The 19,980-nt window shown below is 40.7% G+C and overlaps 1 protein-coding gene across 2 annotated transcripts; it reads left to right on the top strand.

Moving 5' to 3' along the window:
* Positions 1-982: 982 nt before the first annotated feature.
* Positions 983-13,655, top strand: RTCA (RNA 3'-terminal phosphate cyclase). 2 transcript variants are annotated; one of them, XM_048861780.2, is made up of 11 exons: positions 983-1,457; positions 1,853-1,953; positions 3,253-3,396; positions 5,306-5,429; positions 6,064-6,122; positions 7,928-8,069; positions 9,060-9,184; positions 10,261-10,319; positions 10,960-11,054; positions 12,178-12,282; positions 13,059-13,655. In XM_048861780.2, exons 1-11 carry the CDS (start codon positions 1,413-1,415, stop codon positions 13,155-13,157), a joined length of 1,098 nt encoding a protein of 365 aa, XP_048717737.2. In that variant the 5' UTR covers positions 983-1,412; the 3' UTR covers positions 13,158-13,655. The 2 variants fall into 2 exon arrangements, with proteins under 2 accessions (XP_048717737.2, XP_048717738.2); XM_048861781.2 differs by lacking the exon at positions 983-1,457 and having other exon boundaries at positions 1,854-1,953; positions 3,238-3,396.
* The last annotated feature ends 6,325 nt before the right edge of the window (positions 13,656-19,980 follow it).

The raw sequence follows: 19,980 nt of genomic DNA, 5'->3' as shown, positions 1-19,980 counted from the left end.
AAAGGAGGCTGGTTAATTTATTCTACCATATTGTGTATAGCTATATAAATTACAGTCTGGATTAGTATCCTTAATTTGAGAATTTTATTCAAAAGAGAGTCTGCAGCTGTATAACGTATGGACATTACTAATCCACAGCAATTTTGAAATGATTATCTATGGTCGTAATGAAGTCACTGGGACCTCAGGTGCCTACAATTAAGTATTTGCAGCATTGGGGACTGAGCATTCTCTTTTTGTATATTGAAAGGAATTAGTTTGTTGTCTGTAAACATCTCTTACCCTCATTAATGGCATAGGTACATTAAGAAACCCAGTTCCTCCTTTGCGGTCTCAGCAGTCATACCTCCTTATAGTCCATTGAAGTTCTGCTGCAAACTTCCCCTGCCGCAGAAACTAACATACTCGTGAAACATAAGCCAGCTTCCAGACAGTTATAGCAAACAGCTATTTTAAGCTGTTAGAAGCCCGGCTTCTTTATCATGAGTTTTTGGGGCCTCAGGCCGGGGCTGATTTTATTCTCTGTGCTCTACATTCTTCACACATCAAGGAATACTCACCTTGGAGTACGATGGAATAGTCAATAAGGAAGGTTTCAGAGGAACAGCCGTGTTAGTCTGTATTCGCAAAAAGAAAAGGAGTACTTGTGGCACCTTAGAGACTAACCAATTTATTTGAGCATGAGCTTTCCTGAGCTACAGCTCACTTCATCAGATGTTTACCGTGGAAACTGCAGCAGACTTTATATACACACAGAGAATATGAAACAATACCTCCTCCCACCCCACTGTCCTGCTGGTAATAGCTTATCTAAAATGATCAACAGGTGGGCCATTTCCAGCACAAATCCAGGTTTTCTCACCCTCCACCCCCCCCCACAAATTCAATTGGTTAGTCTCTAAGGTGCCACAAGTACTCCTTTTCAATAAGGAAGCACAGTCAAAATATGCTGACAAAGCGGAAATGTAAACAAAGGGAAGTGCTCTCAGTTCTCGCTGACTTCAGAGAGGGCCGGGGGTGCTCAGGGCGTTGCAGGAGTGGGGCCAAGATCTAGGCACTTTTCCTCACCAGCCCCCCCAAAACTTCTCTGCCTATCGGCTCTCCGAGCTGCTCCTCGCAGCTAAGTTACCCCTAGCAGCCGCAGTCGGGAGGGGGCCCCGCTCGCTCTGCAGCTGCCAGGCAGCCTGTGGCATTTCAGCGCTGGAGGCAGCCTCCGCCGCTAGCTCAGAGCCTGGTTGCTGCGTCCTGACTCTCCCCAGCCACGTGTTACCGGCTCCAGCTCCCTCCCTCCCTGCACTGTGCCCGGCCTAAGGAGCCTGTTCCGCCGGGGCCTGGCTGTCTGCAGAGCCCAGCCAACTCCGCATAGTCTCGGCCGTTCCTTCTCGGGGAGGCGCCGCGGCTTCCTGTCGCCCATGGACGGGGACAGGGTGGAGATAGATGGCGGGGTCATGGAGGGGGTGAGTACAAGGACCGGGCCCTGTGGATCGGCCAGGTGGGATGGGCTGCCGGGGGCCCCGCGGCGAGCCTGGCTCCCGCAGAAGCAGGGTAGCGGGTGAATGAATGGCCGGCTGGGCTCCGGGCTATGGGGGGTGGTCCTTGCGGGCTCCCGGAAACAGCCGGGCTGCGCCTTGGGGATTCAGTGTGTGCTGGAGGGGGGAGGAATCCTGGCTTGGCTCCCGTCCCTGGCTGGGGATGGAGGTGGAGAAGGAATTGGGTTTTAAGGGCCCTGATGGGAAAGGGGGGGTGGTGGTTAGCCCGGCTTTAGGGGCTTGGAGGAGTGAGGGGAGGTAGACTCCTGGCCCAGCCATCCCTGCCCTCCGTGGGGCAGCTGACCCCCGTCTCCCCCTTGCAGGGTGGCCAGATCTTGCGAGTCTCCACGGCTTTGAGCTGCCTGCTGGGGCTTCCCCTGCGAGTGCGGAGGATCCGAGCTGGGAGGAGCCAGCCTGGCCTCAGGTAAGCTTCCCCCAGTGACCTAGAACTGGGAGATTTTCCATTAAAACATGTTGAGGAAAAAACATGCCTGAAATTGTGAGGGGGAGGCAGGAGAGCATCCCACTCAACACTCCTGGCATTGGCTGTGTTTACACTGACCCTTTGCTCACAGTCCTTCTGTGTTGCTGTGACTGAATGAAACTCCAGCACAGGTAGCAGTGGTGGCAATGCTAATAGAAAAGGAGTACTTGTGGCACCTTAGAGACTAACCAATTAGCTCACGCTGTAGCTCAGGAAAGCTCATGCTCAAATAAATTGGTTAGTCTCTAAGGTGCCACAAGTACTCCTTTTCTTTTTGCGAATACAGACTAACACGGCTGTTACTCTGAAACCTGGCAATGCTAATGTAAGTCGGGGCACGGGTATTTTTACCACCACATTGCTTTACCCTACCTATATCAGGGTTTTGAGAGCACAATAATAAAAATAAAAGGAGTACTAGTGGCACCTTAGAGACTAACTAGTACTCCTTTTGTTTTTGTGAATATAGACTAACATGGCTGCTACTCTGAAACCAATAATAAAAATGCCACTAGATACTAGTATTCCTCTTCACTGTAGTGGAGCTACACTAGTGTCACTGCAATAGTAAGAGATTTTTAGTAAAAGGCTATTGTGTCAGGAAAGGATCCAAGATTGAAATCCAGAAACTCTGAAGTCCTAACCTGTTCACGTGCTTCATGCATCTGAAGAAGTGTGCATGAACTTCTTAAATAGTTCATAAAACTTTTTAAAGTTTCATGTTTAAGTTGACAGTGTCCATTTGAAACTAGTCAGCTTCACCAAAATGAACCAAAATCATTTTGGTGAAATTGACTTGACCTGCCTTTGAGTACCCTTGCACACTTCAAAAAAAAGTTTTGACCATGTTTTCCTATTTTATTTCCCCAATGTTTTTCTCTCTTCTTGCTTTGTGGAAGACCCCCACAAATAGGAGAGTGAATGTATGCACAGCAGGAGCTATTAGGACAGGTACTCCAGGAGAGCTCTCATCACCATGCTGTGCACCTGACTTTGAGATGCGCTTAAGTCAAGTGACTGGCCCTGATTCTATGCCAATCCTCCTATCTGGCTCAATATAGCGGACTGGAATGGGGGGTCATCACCTTTCCCACAGCATTTGGCTCAAGCTTTAACAAGCTTGGTTTGGGCTGAAGCTTGCAATTGTTATACTATTACTAAATGTGTAATAGTTCTGTAATGTAATGTGGTTGAGTAGGCAGTCTGATGTATGTCTTAATATAGTATTATGACTTGAAGGCCTCAACATCTGTCTGGACTAGAGATGATTCGAGATTTATGTGATGGGCAGCTGGATGGTGGAGATATCGGTTCAACAGAAATAACCTTCACTCCTGGGAAGATCAAAGGTGGAACCCACATAGCGGATACCAAAACAGCAGGGTATGTGTGTTGTAATGCCTACTGTTAACTGATGTAATAACTAGTTTTAACTATTCTTCAGTAGTTTTTAGGTTATGGCAAAAATGAGAAGAAACAAGGAAATTCATGCTGAGGACTGATAACTGACTCCTTAATCTATGCTATTAGTAATGTAGATGTACAAGGGAAATCAACAAGAAACCTATATTAATTTCCCCCTCAAATGAGAGTGCATGCAAAACTTGATTGATCAAAGATAAAACAAAAATCTTAGGGAAAAATCTTTATTTTTAGGCTTGTAAAGAAACCTCGACAAAAAGGTACTTATTAGGATTTTGGCAGAGTAATATATGTTAGAGGAATGTCTAATGTCATTTCACTTTTTGTCAGACACACAGATGTGAACATAAATTGTTGGGAAATAGTCAACATGGTTTTTGTAAAGGGAAATCATGCCTCACCAATCTACTAGAGAATTCTTTGAGGGGGTCAGCAAGCATGTGGACAAAGGAGATCCAGTGGATATAGTATATTTAGATTTTCAGAAAGCCTTTGACAAGGTCCCTCACCAAAGGCTCTTAAGCAAAATACGCAGTCATGGGATAAGAGGGAAGGTTCTCTCATGGATTGGTAACTGGTTAAAAGATAGGAAACAAAGGGTAGGAATAAATGGTCCAGTTTTCAGACTGGAGAGAGGTAAACAGTGGTGTCCTCCATGGATCTGTACTGGGCCCAATCCTATTTAACATATTCATAAACGATCAGGAAAAAGGGGTAAACAGTGAGGTGGCAAAATTTGCAGATGATGCAAATCTACTCAAGATAGTTAAGTCCCAGGCAGACTGCGAAGAGCTACAAAAGGATGTCACAAAACTGGGTGACTGGGCAACAAAATGGCACATGAAATTTAATGTTGATAAATGCAAAGTAATCCACATTGGAAAACATACTCATAACTTTTCATATACAATGATTGGGTCTAAATTAGCTGTTACACTCAAGAAAGAGATCTTGGAGTCATTGTGGATAGTTTTCTGAAATCATCCACTCAATGTGCAGCGGCAGTCAAAAAAGCAAACAGAACGTTGGGAATCCTCAAGAAAGGGATAGATAATAAGACAGAAAATATCATATTGCCTCTATATAAATCCATGGTACGCCCATACCTTGAATACTGCATATAGATGTGGTCACCCCATCTCAAAAAAGATATATTGGAATTGGAAAAGGTTCAGAAAATGGCAACAAAAATGATTAGGGGTATAGAACGGTTTCCATATGAGGAGAGTTTAATAAGACTGGGACTTTTCAGCTTGGAAAAGAGGCAACTAAGGGGAGATATGATAGAGATCTATAAAATCATGACTGGTATAGAGAAAGTAAATAAGGAAGTGTTATTTACTCCTTCTCATAATACAAGAATAAGGGGTCACCAAATGAAATTAATAGGTAGCAGGTTTAAAACAAGCTCAAGAAAGTATTTTTTCCCCGCAATGCACTGTCAACCTGTGGAACTCCTTGCCAGAGGGTGTTGTGAAGGCAAATACTATAACGGGGTTCAAAAGGAAGCTAGATAGCCATTGATGGACCTATCCTCCATGAATCTATTAGCCAGGATGGATAGCAATGGTGTCCCTAGCCTCTGTTTGCCAGAAGCTGGGATTGGGTGACGGGGCATGGATCACTTGATGATAACCTGTCTGTTCATTCCCTTTGGGGCACCTGCCAGTGGCCACTGTCGGAGGACCGGATACTTTGGTCTGACCTAGTATGGCCTTTCTTATGTTCACAAATTATTATCTTCAGACTTAAATAGTCCAGCTTACATCATATGTAAAATGCTCTTGAAACTTCACTTGCTGACTGATATTTACTGGTTTAAGTGGATTATGCCTGCATTACCTTTGAGTGTTTTCCCATTCCATTTTAGGAGTGTGTGCCTCCTGATGCAGGTAGCAATGCCGTGTGTGCTGTTTGCTGCTTCCCCTTCAGAACTTCGTTTAAAAGGTGGGACAAATGCTGAGATGGCTCCACAGATAGACTACACAGTGTTGGTAGGGATCAGCTTTTTTGACTTGCTAAATCTTTCAGGTGCAAAAGTAACTTGTGTACTTCTGTATGTTCCTATTGCTGCTTTATTAGCATCAGTGGTAATTGTAGAGTAATCAAAGCCATTTTTTTCTTTTTTTGCTGTTTCAAATATGAAATAAAATAGAATAACCTCCTTTCTATTTAAATGCTAAAATAGCCAAGTGAAAAATAATGTTTGATATATTAATAGTACAATATTTCCATACTGTATGTTTAAAGGGCATCAAATGCCTCACATCATTCCTTGAAATGCAAAGAAGTCTGCCTCTACTTGTCTATTTCTTTTCCTTTTATTTTTAGTTGCTAAAGATAATTTGAATTAAAAGTCTCTTTGCTCTAGAAATGCTAAGTATTAATAGGGAAGGAGGGGAGCAGGTCCATAGGAGAATCTCTCTTACAAAATGGTCTGCAGAATAAAATGTGGAGATCCTGATCTAATTGATTCTCCATGACACTGAATATTTTTTATAATGTATTTTGAGATCTTCACAGTAGACCAGTGTACATATATATTTTTCTCTCTGGGAAATGAATGGTAGGGTAGGATGTGTTAAACACAAAATAGTTCTGCATTTTTAAAGTATGCTTACTCCTCAGGTCTTTAAACCAATAATTGAAAAGTTCAATTTGACCTTTGACTGTGACATAAAAAGGAGGTAAGTTATACCGTCATGACTTTTGAAATACTTTGTGCTGCGGGCCGGTCTCTAAGTGGAATGTGAGTCCTTTATGTTAGAGTGCTTTCCAGCCCCATTTTGTCCACTGAAGACAAAGGGAGTTTTTCTTTTGACTTCAGTGAAAGTTGTATCAGACCTGCTAAAGGCCTGTAGTTTACCAACCTATGAAAAGAGGTTAAGATATATCTACTCATGGTTGTTGAGTGGCTTAATTAATGTTTGTAAATTGCTTCGAGAACATTAAATGACAATGCTATTTAAGTGCAAAGTATTATTTTAATTTCTTATAATAGTGCTTACCATGCTAGCCGCTTATAGTCTTTACAACAAGGAGCTTACTGCCTGTTTTTAGACATGGCTCAACAGATGAGAACAACAAACAGTAGGGTGTGAGAAAAGAGGAATAAGACATGGACTATGCTAATCAGCAGGGTGGATAAAAATTGATGATTAAAAAATAAAAAAATGGATTTTTAATTTAAATTAGATTTTTTTTAAATTAAATGTAGGTTTATTTTTTAAAACTATTTAAAATTTAAAAAATGACAATTTATAAGTCCTAAATTTATTATAATCTTAATTTTATTTACATTAAATACAAAAAAAATAATAAGTAGTATTTGCTCGCTGCCAAGTTTTAAAGAAAGGCAAACCACTGAACTAGTGGAAGGCACTGGCTAAGCACCTGGAATCATAGTCCGTTAAAGTGCTAAATTAGCTTTTGACAACTGTAGCGCCTCTTCTGCAGGTGCAGAGAGAATATTTTCTTTACCTCAGTCATTGAACTAAACTAGCTGAATAAACTATTTTATTCAAAATTAAGAAACCAATTGGGAGCTGAAAAAGCAGGAAAGATTATTTTCTTCTTCCAGTCTATGAATAAAAAACTAGCTGTAAGAGGATGAGATCTACTAGTTCTAAAATCTTGCAGGAGATGGTGACAAAAAACAATCAGTTCAACTCACTAACAACATATAATGCTTCATTTGTTTAATAAAATCAGTTACTTTTAAATGCAAAGCCCGTTTTGATTAGAAAAAAAGTTTATCAAAAGTTTATGTATCCACCATGTTTAAGATAGTTTTATTGAATAAAAACTAAAGGTGTTTTGTGCATTTTTAATTGAATTTCCACCCAAATAGAGCTTGACACAAAATAATCAAAAGTAAAAATAATTAATCTTCATCTGGTGAATAAGAATTGCATCATTCATCATTTTCTAAAATAATGAAAATACATTTATTCAGGTTCTTAATTGTTATAAATTAAGCTGTATAATGCTTAAATAGATAAAATGTGTCCTCCTGGTTAGCAAAAAGAAGCACCAAATTTAATATAAAGGACATGTTTAGTTGAAAATATGTTTTAATGATTACCAACTAATAAGAATCGTCCTTTCTTTAGGAAAATAACAAGTACACAGGCAAAACACAATTAAAATTGATTATTTAAATCAAGGTTTCCTGCTTGCTGATTTAAATAATGATTAAAATCAGTGATTAAAATCTACCTGTTAATAAGATTTGTGCAATTAATTAGGTTCATTCTATGCACGTTGAGGGTAATGCTATGTTTTTATTTTTTGTACTCGTTCTATGGCACATATCACAAATTTCTAAGCCACTTGATCTGTCTAAAATAGCATGTTAAGGATAAGACATGTACGAGCAAACAAATAAGCTAAATCCATGTTTAATTTTCTTGTTTATAGGAATAATTTAATTTGTAATGTCATGCATCCCTTTTCTTTGCATTTAACCATATCTGATTGCCATTTTTAATAGGGGCTACTACCCACAAGGCGGTGGTGAAGTGATAGTCCGAATGACACCAGTCAAACAGTTAAGCCCAATAAACTTAACTGAACGTGGCACTGTGACAAAGATACATGGAAGAGCATTTGTTGCTGGAGCCTTGCCCATTAAAGTGAGTGCCTATAATAATCAAGTAAGGGGATGTAATTTTATGTAAATAAATAAAGGGGATGTAAATAAATATTATACAATTATTTGTCTATTATGCAATCTTTATAAAGTAGTTCTATAAATTTATTGGTACTTTTTTTTCTATAGTTCTCCACCTGTAAACCCGGGCAACCATAGTACAATGAATCCAACTGTACAGACCTTCCAAGGAAAGGAACATTATAATAAATACAAATTTTGAGAATTCTAAAATATAGTATTATTATATAGATTATGGTAGCACCCTGAATGGTAGGAGAGAACATTATCCTTGTTGTAACCATTCGGAAGCCCTTAACAGAGATTCAAGATTGGATATCTTTCTAAAAGATAGGCTTTAGCTCAACCAGAAGTGATGGCTTTGATGCAGAAATCTCTGGTTGAAATTGTCTGCCCTGTATTATACAGGAGGTCAGGCTAAATGAACCTAATGGCCTTTCTGGCCTTAAAATCTAAGAACCTATGAAAATGTGCTATGAGCTTTCCAAACACTGAGGTATTTAAAGTCTCTGTCCCAAAGAGCTTGTAACTGTGACCTAAAATAGCTCTCCGCTACATAAAATGTTCTGATTTTTAAGATCAGATATCTCAAGCTTTATCAGGGCTAGATATAAAATCCTTATCTTGTAAAATGGGGGGATATCCTGAATTTCTATTGGTACAGAAGTTTCTATGTGCAGCTTTAAACTCTGCCATTGGCCCAGGACTGAATTTTACCTAAACTTTGTAGGAAAACTGCATACTGAGGGGAAGGAGGATAAGTGAGATGTCAGCTTACAGTTTGCAGTAGTTTAAAATAATACATAAGGTACATTCATTTTAAAAGCTAGTCTGCTTATAGCTTGGAAGAACATTATTCAAAAATGCATTCATATGGTTAAGTATATAGGGAAAATGTTAGATCATTTATTTTAACTACTGTACCTGGTTCCTTTTTGTTTTACCACTCTAGCTAGCAAAAGACATGGCATCAGCAGCAGTGAGATGCATCAGAAAAGAAATCAGGGATCTTTACGTTAATATTCAGCCTGTTCGAGAACCTGATAATCAAGCCTTTGGAACTGGAAGTGGAATAATGTGAGACAAGATACAAACCTCCTATTTACTTATCTTACTGTGTTATTAGTTGAGACTATGGTAATGATCCTTCTGTGACTGAGAGAGGTAGTAAACAAAAGAAAGCAATATCCCTTTCCTTTTATTATGAATAGTAATTAGGGCACTTTGTAATAAGCCAAGAAATTTACACTTTTATTTCATCTTTGGCAGGAGAGGTTGGTGTGTTTAAATCTTCTGCTACGAATTTGTCTGTAGTTTGAATTAAATACATGTTAACAAAAACAAACTAAAACTTTGTTTTTAAGCATCTGACTGAAGCCTGAATACTTGAGAGAGAGGGAGGGATTTTTAGTTTTGTAATATTATAACCTCAGTAGTTCTCTAGCAAAAACAGAGTACTCAGGACCTGGTATTTCTCATTTAAAAGCAGGAGAAATTTTGTGTGTTTGGAATAAATGCAGGCCTGTTTCATATCACAGAGAAGCAAAACAAGGAACAAATGTTATTTCCTTTGCAGATCCCTTTTTTTAAAGGAATTGAAGTACAAAAAACTATATTAAAGCCACATGTAATGTACATATTTAAAGACAACACATTCATAATACAGTTACTGGTTAGGTCATTAGCTATACCTAAATATATAAAGTATGTGCAGTGTGGGTAATTTTTTACTATGAGGATATTACATCTGGATTCTCTAGCTTTTTAAAATTATATAACCTTCAATGCTGAATTTGTGTATTTTCTATGCACATGACTGTGCTTTTCTGACATGACACCTCTTTCAGCCTGGTATCCTCTAGCATTACATCAGGGCTGTCAGTTGGTGCTCACTCAGAGGAGTACCATCTGCTGAGTTAGCAATGAACCTCTTACCCCACCAGTGTGTTTTTTCTTGGACATTTTCCATCCAGTTAGTGAGATCAGCCCTGTAAGCCAAAGTGTAATTTTCCATTGACTTTAATAGGAATTGATCTGGGACTCAAGTACTGATCATACCAACCATTCTTATCTTGATATCATAACTCAGTGTGCTGTGGTTGCAGATAAATGCCTAATTGCTATCTGGTAATTTGCTTAATTCTTCTGTTTAGTATTGTTGCAGAGACTTCAACAGGTTGTCTGTTTGCTGGATCATCACTTGGTAAAAGAGGTGAGAGTTGTGTAAAGTATATCCATGTTTTGTGCATTTAGTTTCCTACTGGATAGTAAACCCATATTGTTAGTAACCTGGGGCAACAGACATTCATGGATTTTAGTTTTGCTTTATAGAATCTTAAAACTTTCGTTTAAAAAAAATACAGTCTTTACATCCATGTTTTTTCTGCAGCATGGTGAAACAACTAACGAAGTTGTGAACTTACCCACTTATTTTAATGGATTGTTAGAGATCACTGATTTGGGAAGACTTCTGGATTATTAAAACATACACACTCCACCCCAATTCATCTGATGTAGGATTTGTCCAGTAGTATATATAGCAGAGTATATATGTTAAAGGTGGAGTGAATTTGATTTTAATTGGTATCTTATTTGGCTAAAGCTGCTTCTCAAAGTGTAAGGGGGCCTAGACTCTTCCCAATGCTGAGGAAGTATGTACCATACTTATCCAGATGCACTAGTGGGATGATAGATCACAGTCCTCAGAGCGTGACAAGTGCACATTTGAGACAAGTGTGTGGCAATAAAGGTGCAATTAACTGCCTTCTATTTCCTGTTTTTTTCACATGCTACAGTGAATAAATATTATAAATGTTCTGGAGCTTCTTAATCCTCCTGAACTCTCTCCTCAGGTAAGAATTCTGACAGGGTTGGAATTGAAGCTGCAGAGATGCTGCTTGGAAACCTTAGGCATGGGGGAGCAGTGGATGACTATCTGCAAGACCAGGTAAGAATCCCATATACTGACTTCAAGATGGAGCTAAGGCAGCAAGTACACAGCAAGCTGTTTGACTGTGTATTGAATGTACATCAAGAGAGAAAAAAAAGCGCCTTGAATTTCAGAGTTAAGATTGCATTTCTACAACAAGCCACAGAGTTACATTCAAATAGCCACTACACCCATAACTATAGGAGGTGTTCAGAGGTCTCCCAAATCCAGTCACCCTGAAGTCATAGGGGAGGGGCTAGTAAACAGCCTTTTCTGGTTCTCACCCCGTAAGTGTTAGAAGGCTCCATGGAGGGGACCTCGCAGCATGAGTAGAAATAGCAACCCACCCCTGATAAGCCAAAATGGACTTGTTAGGAAGTTTAAACAAGCCACTTAAGGCTCATGGGGAAACACATATGACAACTGGAAAGGCTTCTGAGGCTCAAGGACGGGTGTCAACTAGCTTCCTCTGACTCACTTGACGTTTCCTCTTCCTGCAGACCTCAATAAATCCAGAGGAAGAGGCTGGGAATTCCCTCCCTCCACCTCCCCACATCCACTCTCTCTAGATCTTTTCTACACATCAGATCTAAGGTCTGCAAGAGTAGGGCTGCATTCCAAAGTGTCTTAGGAGGTGACTAGGTGAAAGCAGGGGAGAACATACTGAGGGGACATTCTTCTCCATCTTGCTTACCTGGCTCCATGCAGGAGACCTGGGGAATGAAGAACCCTTCAGCTTTCTCCTACTACACTACATTTAGCACCAGGCCCGGGTGCCAGAGTAGTGTTTCTAATTCAAGTCAAACTACTACATATGTGGTGAATACCTCTTTGAGTGTGTCATCATTCAGAAACCTCCATTTCCAATGTTCTGCTCAGCCCCAGGTGTAACCTATCAATCTGAAGTCAGATGTAATTTTTTTGGTGTGGATTTTAGCAAGGGGGCCAGAATCAAGATTGCAACTGCGTTACCATTATAAACTTAACTCTGGAATGGCTGTTGCCACTCTATAATATACATTGAAGAAGCAAACCTACTTGTTTTCAGTTCACTTGTGTGCTGCTCTGACTCTTCCATGGAGCAGTGTTATGGAGCTGTAGTAATGGTTTAAAAACTAATTATATTTTTTTTCTTCTTAAGCTGATCATTTTCATGGCATTAGCCAATGGGGTATCTAGAGTGAAAAGTGGACCAATTACGCTTCATACTCAAACAGCTATACATTTTGCTGAACAGCTAACAAAGGTGAGTCCAGAGAATGGAGAAGAGTACTGTCAATGGGCATTCACCCTGTGGCTTAGGCTTAGTGTGTAGCAAGCCAGAGCGTGAATCTACAGCACACTAGCCTGCTGCACACTAAGGCCAGGTCTACGATACAACTACATTGCTTGGGGGTGTGAAAAATTCACAGCCCCGAGCAATGTCATTATACCAACCTAACGTTCTGTGTGGACAGTGCTGTGTCGACAGGAAGCCTTCTCCAGTCAACATAGCTGCTGCCTCTCACGGAGATGGAATACCTACGCTGACAGGAGAAGCCCTCCCATCAGTGTAGGTAGCATTGTCACCGAAGCGTTATACCATTTAAGTGTAAACCTGCCCATAGTCACTGGGTGGACCCTGCTAGCAGCCAGAATTGTACATTAACTCCCAGGTTTCCCACTAAATTTCCATGTAGACAAGCCCTCAATAAGTATACTTTTGTAGTGTCACCCTCTGATGGCTTTTTTGTGGTGTATGTGAAATGAGTTTGATGCTGGGATACAGGTGGTCAGAACACCACAGTTCTTACTAATTATTGGCAAAAACCCCTGAAAATAGAGAACAGTGTGTTTAGAGTTCAATTTTAAATTCCTTGGCATTGGTTAGATGCTTTCACAACCTTAATTAAAAATATTTTCAGTGGAATTAATTACAAACATGTACATCTGTTTGACTAAATATATTATTAGACATCTAGTATTCTGGGGCTGTTCTAAGTACATTACAAGTTTTCTAATACTTTGTCCTCATGGTTGCAGGCTAAATTTACTGTGACAAAATCAGAAGATGAAGATTCCACTAAAGATACCTACTTTATTGAGTGCCAAGGAATGGGGATGATAAACTCAAGCTTATAGTTTTTCTTTAAAGAAAAAACATATCTCTGATGTATTGCACTACATTTCAGTTGACATGCTACACAGTGGGGAACAGGGGTTACTTTATTATAAATAATAGGTTTGATTTAAATTCGGAGATGATGTAGTGATTTCTTGGTATGCTGAGAACACTTTCTGTCCTTCCCTTGGCTCTTAACAGCAAAATGAGTACAGATGAGATAACAAATGGAATAAAATGCAAGTGTTCGCAAGAGTTGAAACTACAGTTGAGTAGCTTTAAGGATATGAATGCACCAGGGTTGATAACTACCATTACAACTTTTAAAAGTTACTTAAATGACACAACCATTCTCCTTAAAGCATGTAGGTTTATCATTTGGGATCCTTTACATATCTATGTTACAAAACAGATAAACAGAAATGAACTATCTACCTTTGTCTCTGAAGTATTCTGTTTCTGTAGTCATTTTGCTGAAATTGATATGGAAAAAATAAAGCAATTTCAGTGTACTTTAATTGGATATTTTTTTGCTTATGATCTCTCCAGCAAGTTGTTAAAGTGAGGTAGATTCATTAGCTGTGAGTTAAGTTTTTGCAAACACCATCTGGAACTTCTTTTCAGTTATCCAGGAAGGACCGTAGACACTCTGTGCTTTAAAGTCATAATCTTTCTTGCATTAAGGGGTCAGCTTACAAGTAGTCTCCCTCCAAAGTGCTCTCTTCAATGCTGTAACCTGTCTTCATTTATGACTTTGTCTATGCTAGCAGTGACATATGGGTGTGTGAAACTATATGCCACAGTGAAAGTTAGGCTGCCTCTACACTCACTGAGGTGTAGCTACACACATCATTGAAAGGCTCTGGTAGCAGGGAGGCAGCAGGGAAAGTCTCCAACAGCAGGGAGCTACTGGAGTCTTTCCCCACTGACTCCCCCTGCCAGAGCCTTTCTGTGCTGCTGGACTCTTTCACTGGGGCCAGGAAAGGCTCTGGCTGCATGGAGTCAGCAGGACACTACACCACCAAAAATAGCCATATAGACATGGGAGGCATGGACCAGGCATGCAGAGAGCCATGTAGGGTATATACCCTCAGGTTCAGGTGCATAGGGCACTGTACTTGGCTAACCTGTGCCATGCCATCTATACTGTTGATACCTATGCTAGCTGGAAATGCCCTGGCTGTACTCTACACACCACTGCAAATGTAGGTGTACCTTAAGACATGTCTTCTTGGGTTGGCCTGTCGTTTTCCTTCAGTTTTGATCTTATCCCCATATTGTCAGGCCTGTGCATTACATGACCAAACCTCCTGAGCCTGCGCTCCATTTTTTTTTTCCATTTATGGGTGTTACTTTGAGCGTGTCTCTAGTATACACATTCCTCACAATCTTTATTGCTTACACCATTGCATTGCTGTGAAACAGATCATTTGCTCGTGTTTCTTTTTTGGTGCCTACTATGCAGTGTCTCACATTAAGACTGGATGGATCACCATTTTATAAACATTGTTCCCTTTTCATCTTATTGGTATCTTCCTGTCACATATTAGATCAGTTTGCTGAGCATTTGAGCCAGGCATTTATTACGCTAGCTCTAATTTCCCCGGCTTCTGGAACCCAGACACTTGAAACTGTATTTATTGATATTCTCTTCCCATCTAGTTTCAAGGATAATTCTTCCATGTTTGCCTTATGTATCATATCCTTTTTTCTTTTGCTTATTTTGTGCCCATGTCTCTATACTTAGGTGCTTGTCTAATAATCTGATTGGATCTGAAGAAACATGCATAAGTTCTCTAAATGCATTTCTAATACCCACTTTTATTTCCACTTCAGGGTTTTTTTTACTGTCACTCATCAGCATAGTATCTGAGCATTAAAATCAGACTCATTACAGTAGCTAACAGATACATCACTTCTTTTGAAGTACTTAATATACAACTCTGCATTTTATATACAAAAATACTGAAAATATCACTGCAGAGACAGCATAAATCAACTGCTAGAGAGCTGATTGAATTTAGCTAGTAGTGATGTATACTATTGTTCTAGGTGCTGCTTGTATGCATAACAAGAGAAAAGTCACTGCTCCAAAGGATTTACAAGACAGATGAAGGATGAGGGAAAAGTTCTCCATTTTACATGTGGAGAATTGAGTACTGAAAGATGAAGGGATAGATCCATAAAGGGACTCAAGCATTATAACACCTAATGCCTTGCAGTAGAATCCTCGGCCTTGAGTAGCTTACCTGTGGTTCCTATACAATGAATGGTGAGAGTTAGGTGCCTACATGGGATTCACAGAAGCTAGCACGTTGAGTGGGGAGCCACCTAAGCTAGCCAATAGGAAATGCTGAGGAAACGGGTGAGGCCTACACTTCATCCCTCAAAAAATACCTATGTGCCTAACTCCATGCTAGAGGCAGATACCCTGTCTCTATTCAGGATTCTCAGCCATGAACCCTCTCCTGGAGTTAGGTTCCTAAGCCAGGTCAGTCCTTTCTCAAGAAAAGCACAACAGCAACCCCCTCCCTGAATTGTAGCCAATAGCCAAGGCAATCACCTGCAATGTAGAAGATCTGTTTTTAAATCCCTGAGCAAGAACTTGAACTTGTCTCTCATACAGCCCAGGTGAGTGACACTCTAGCCCAGCGGTGAGGGTAATCTCTCTGGCATACTTAATAATTATTTGTATAAGTGGACTAGCTTCAGCACCAACAGAAATGCAGGCAGCTATGGACTTTGGGCACCAACAGCATTAGGCAGTAGTTGAACAAGGATTTTTGAGGATCTCCATGGTGCCTAAATCAGGGGTGAACAAACTTTTTGGCCCAAGGTCCACATCTGGGAATAGAAATTGTATGGTGGGCCATGAATGCTCACAAAATTGGGGTTGGGGTGTGGGAGGGGGTGAGGGCTCTGGCATTGGGCCAGAAATGAGGAGTTTTGGGTGCGGGAGGGCACTCCAGGCTGGGGCAGGTGAGTGGGGTGGGGAGGGGGAGAAGCGAGGGCTCTGGCTGGGGGTGTGGGCTCAGAGGTGGGGCTGGAGATGAGGAGCTTGGGGTGTAGGAGGATGCTCTGGGCTGGGACCAAGGGGTTCAGAAGCCAGGAGGGGGATCAGGACTGGGTCAGGACTGGGGTGCGGGGACAGGCTCAGGGGTGCAGTCTCTGGGCGACACTTACCTCAAGCAGCTCCTGGAAGCAGCAGCATGTCCCTCCTCCGGCTCCTACACAGAGGCATAGCTAGGCAGCTCTGCACACTGCCCCATCCACAGGAACCACCTCTGCAGCTCCCATTGGTTGTGCGGTTCCTGGCCAATGGGCGTGGGGGCGGCGTGCAGAGTGCAGCCCCTTGGTTGCCCCTATGCACAGGAGCCAGAGGGCGGCCATGCCGCTGCTTCCGGGAGCCGTGGGGAGTGGCCCCTGACCCCGCTCCTTGGCTAGAGCGCTGGAGCGAGGCAATGCCACTTTTTCCGGGAGCCGCGTATAGCGGCCCCCAACCCTGTTCCCAGGCAGGAGCTCGAGGGCCGGATTAGAACAGCTGGCAGGCTGGATGCAGCTCATAGTTTGCCCACTCCTGGCCTAAATGTTGCATTTAGATACCTAAAGTGGCCTTTAAACACCTAAGTCCCTTTGTGGATCTAGCCTGAAGTGACTTACACAAGGTCACACATGAAACTAACTGCAGCAGAAGCAGGAACTGAACCTAGATCTCCAGCATCTTAAACAAGAGCCTAAACCACAAGACCTTCCTACTAAATTGTGTCCATGGTATTTGATTTTCAAAGCTGCAGCTCAAGTGCAGTACTCTCGTTTCTCTTACGTTCATTCAGATCATTGGCTGCAGTTGCTTCACTGTGCATTTTAATTGGGATTAAAGCATTGAATTTAGGACTGAAGAATGCCCACTGAAGCTAAGAAATCGCTCCATATGTATCTGGTTAACAATATTAGCATCTCCTTACAACTCCTTTCCTCTCAGAAACCTGTCATGCACAGAAATTGGGCAGGATTAATTTTGTAACCAATAGAAATAGCCCTTAAGAAGCTTGTATTTCTAATATTAGGAATGGCCTGGTGGTGGCAGCAGGCAACCTAATAAACCAGTGTTGTATGAATTGAAATTTAATTTTAAAGTTGATATCAGGAGCAACTCTCTCTTAAACACCATTCCAGGCTCTTGATTTTCAATGCTAGTACACGGAGATGAAAGACCCAGAAAATACTTATCCAGAAATGGAGAAGCTTTAAGGGAAGCATACATGCAGCTAACATCTCCATTCATCAAAACACACTGCTCTAAAACAGATGTTAAATAAGTTTTCACTGGGATTTTTTTTATTTGTACTTCACAGGAAATTAGCATACATTCCTTATTTTCCAGAGTTGTAGGTGCTGTAGAAGAAGCTAGGATAGCAAAAAGAGAAATAATGACATTTTAATTTTGACATCTGTGAAGATACTAGCTGGTGTGTATCTTGGAGTAGGGTGTGGGGTGAAGAATCTCCCTCTAGTTTAAACTTTAAAAAAAAAAAAACCACCACACAACTAAAATTGGGTTAGTTCCTCGGATGTGGCCATGTTCCACCCAGTGCCAGTGCAGGATATGAAAGTAAGAAGAGGCAAAAGTGACTTTGTTTTTCCCCCATATCACGCCAGTTTGGTCCCAAATGCAAGTCAGAGCAGTGTCAGAGTTTCCATAAATTATGCTCAGCTATAGAAACCTGCAAGGCATCATTTTAACAGCTGCTCAGCTGTTCAATTTGGGGAAGCCAAGAGAAGGTGGCAAAGAATCAGCTATCCACTTCTACATTACCTAGGAAAATCCTCTATGCCTGGAGAATCCTCAGGTAGCTGACTTTTGGGGCTGCTTTGCTCTGGAAGACTGGTACCAAGCAGCCATATTGGAGCCCAGGATTTAAGTTGCTCTAAAATCCAAAACAAGAATTATGATCATTATGACATGTTTTAATTCTAGACGCGGTCATATGTTATTGTTTCAAAAGCTTGAAACAAAACAGAAATCCTCTAATACAGTCACCTACGTATTTAAAGGCAGGATTTTATGGCAGTATAATTTCTGGATTATAAATGGATTAATAGTTTTGTAAGAGTACCCTATCACAGATTTAATCAGTCATAGCTGGAGCTCTCCTAGCATGCAAATAATCCAATTTAGAGTTCAGTGCTAAGCACTTTAAACCTTTGTATAATGTACTTCACAAGGGATATTTACATTGACATTCTTTTTACAAGATGTCCACATTTACTTGAAAAGACGAGGAGTGCCTACCTCCCCACATACTGCAGTTTGGCAACTAATGTCTTCCCTTCAGATTAAAAAAACCCTCCAATAGAAATTCTTTTAAATACTGTTTTTCTTGCCCTATAATCACTGCTGCATTTTAACAATAAAGAGGAATGTCTTACTTTCCAACCACAAAGGATCCATTAGGCAACAATCATATTTAAGATATGTTAATTCTTTGACATTTTAAAGATTAAATGAACGAACAGAGCTAACTCTTGTAATATTAAGAAAAGTGCATGAATGAAAGCATTGGTACATTAATCTACACCTTTTAGATTTAGGTCATCCTTTATATTCTTTTGAGTGTGTATATGACACACTGCTTTAAAGGTAGTAGTAAAATTTAGGATTAGCACAGGTATGATTACCACCCCCCCTTTGGCCAGATGCTCAGAAGGTGTAAGTTGTCTCCATTGCCTTCTGCCCCCCGATGTGTACTACTTGCAAATTGAACAAAATAGTATTTTAACTGAGAAAGGTATGGTCTGTTGGTTTAAATCTGGGACTGAGAGCCGGATAGTCCTAGATCTTTCACTTGCCCCCTCTGTGGTTTTGGCAAATCACTCCATATCTCTGCCTCTGTTTCTTCATCTACAAACTGGGAGTGGTATATACCTGCCCCATACGGAAGAGTAATAAACTTTATTACTTTAACTTTAAAAGTATTACTATTTAAAGAGACCTTGGGTACAAGGTGTTCTGTGTAGTATGGTAATTCTAGCACCAAATGGTTTTCACAAAAACATTTACAAAAATTAATTTAGCAAAATGTGAAACTCACCCCTTTTCTTTACTCCATTCATTGCTGTGAGGTTTGTTTAGAGTCATTATGTGCCATTGAAATGTTAACGTTAAATACAGACATTTTGTTACTAAAAACAAATAAGGAAGTTCCAATGCAAAATACCTACATTGACATGGAATTGATTCTATGTGTATCCCTTCTGCCAGTGTCAATGGCAGCTACAAAAGCTGGGTTCTAAAACAAGTAAGGGTTCTTCTTGGAAAATAACACAAACAACAACTTGAGTGCCCACTCAGAATCTTTGGTTTCAGCTCTGAAAAAAATAAAATAAATTCTCCAGATAAGTGGTTCCTTCCTGCTTGGGAGGACTCTTGAGTTTTGTTTGGAATATAAAACAAAGGGATATTTTAATAAGGGGAAAGGGAACAGACAAAAGAATAGAGCTGGAAAAACTTTGATGGAATCATATTGGAAAATATAAAAAATGGTTTGCAAAATGAGGTCAATTTCACTGGAATTTTGTTTTTGGAAAAAACATGGGAAGAAAGTTCAGACAGCACCAAAACTGCTAGGAGTTTATCCAAAGCCCATCACCACCACTGCCGCCAGCCCAATAAGTGTCCAGGGCTGGAAGTCCAACGCCCTGACTACCCACAGTTCCACCCAGCTGAAACCCTATTCACAATTTGAGTCAGGGCATATGGCATGGTCAGTCCTCTGCTGACCCAGCTCTAGTCCCATCAGAGCTGCTCAGCCTGGTTCCACCCTGAAGCATGACCCTCTAGTC

The sequence above is a fragment of the Caretta caretta genome, chromosome 8 (genome assembly GCF_965140235.1).
Source record: "Caretta caretta isolate rCarCar2 chromosome 8, rCarCar1.hap1, whole genome shotgun sequence".
Taxonomy (NCBI): domain Eukaryota; kingdom Metazoa; phylum Chordata; order Testudines; family Cheloniidae; genus Caretta; species Caretta caretta.
Note: the sequence above shows the minus strand (reverse complement) of the source record. Positions and strands in the feature narration are given on the sequence as shown.

Coding starts and splice junctions, on each gene's coding strand:
- RTCA (XM_048861780.2), top strand. CDS start 1,413: ATGGACGGGGACAGGGTGGAGATAGATGGCGGGGTCATGGAGGGG. Junction 10,320..10,959: donor ATCATCACTTGGTAAAAGAG/GTGAGAGTTGTG, acceptor CTCTCTCCTCAG/GTAAGAATTCTGACAGGGTT. Junction 12,283..13,058: donor TTGCTGAACAGCTAACAAAG/GTGAGTCCAGAG, acceptor TCATGGTTGCAG/GCTAAATTTACTGTGACAAA.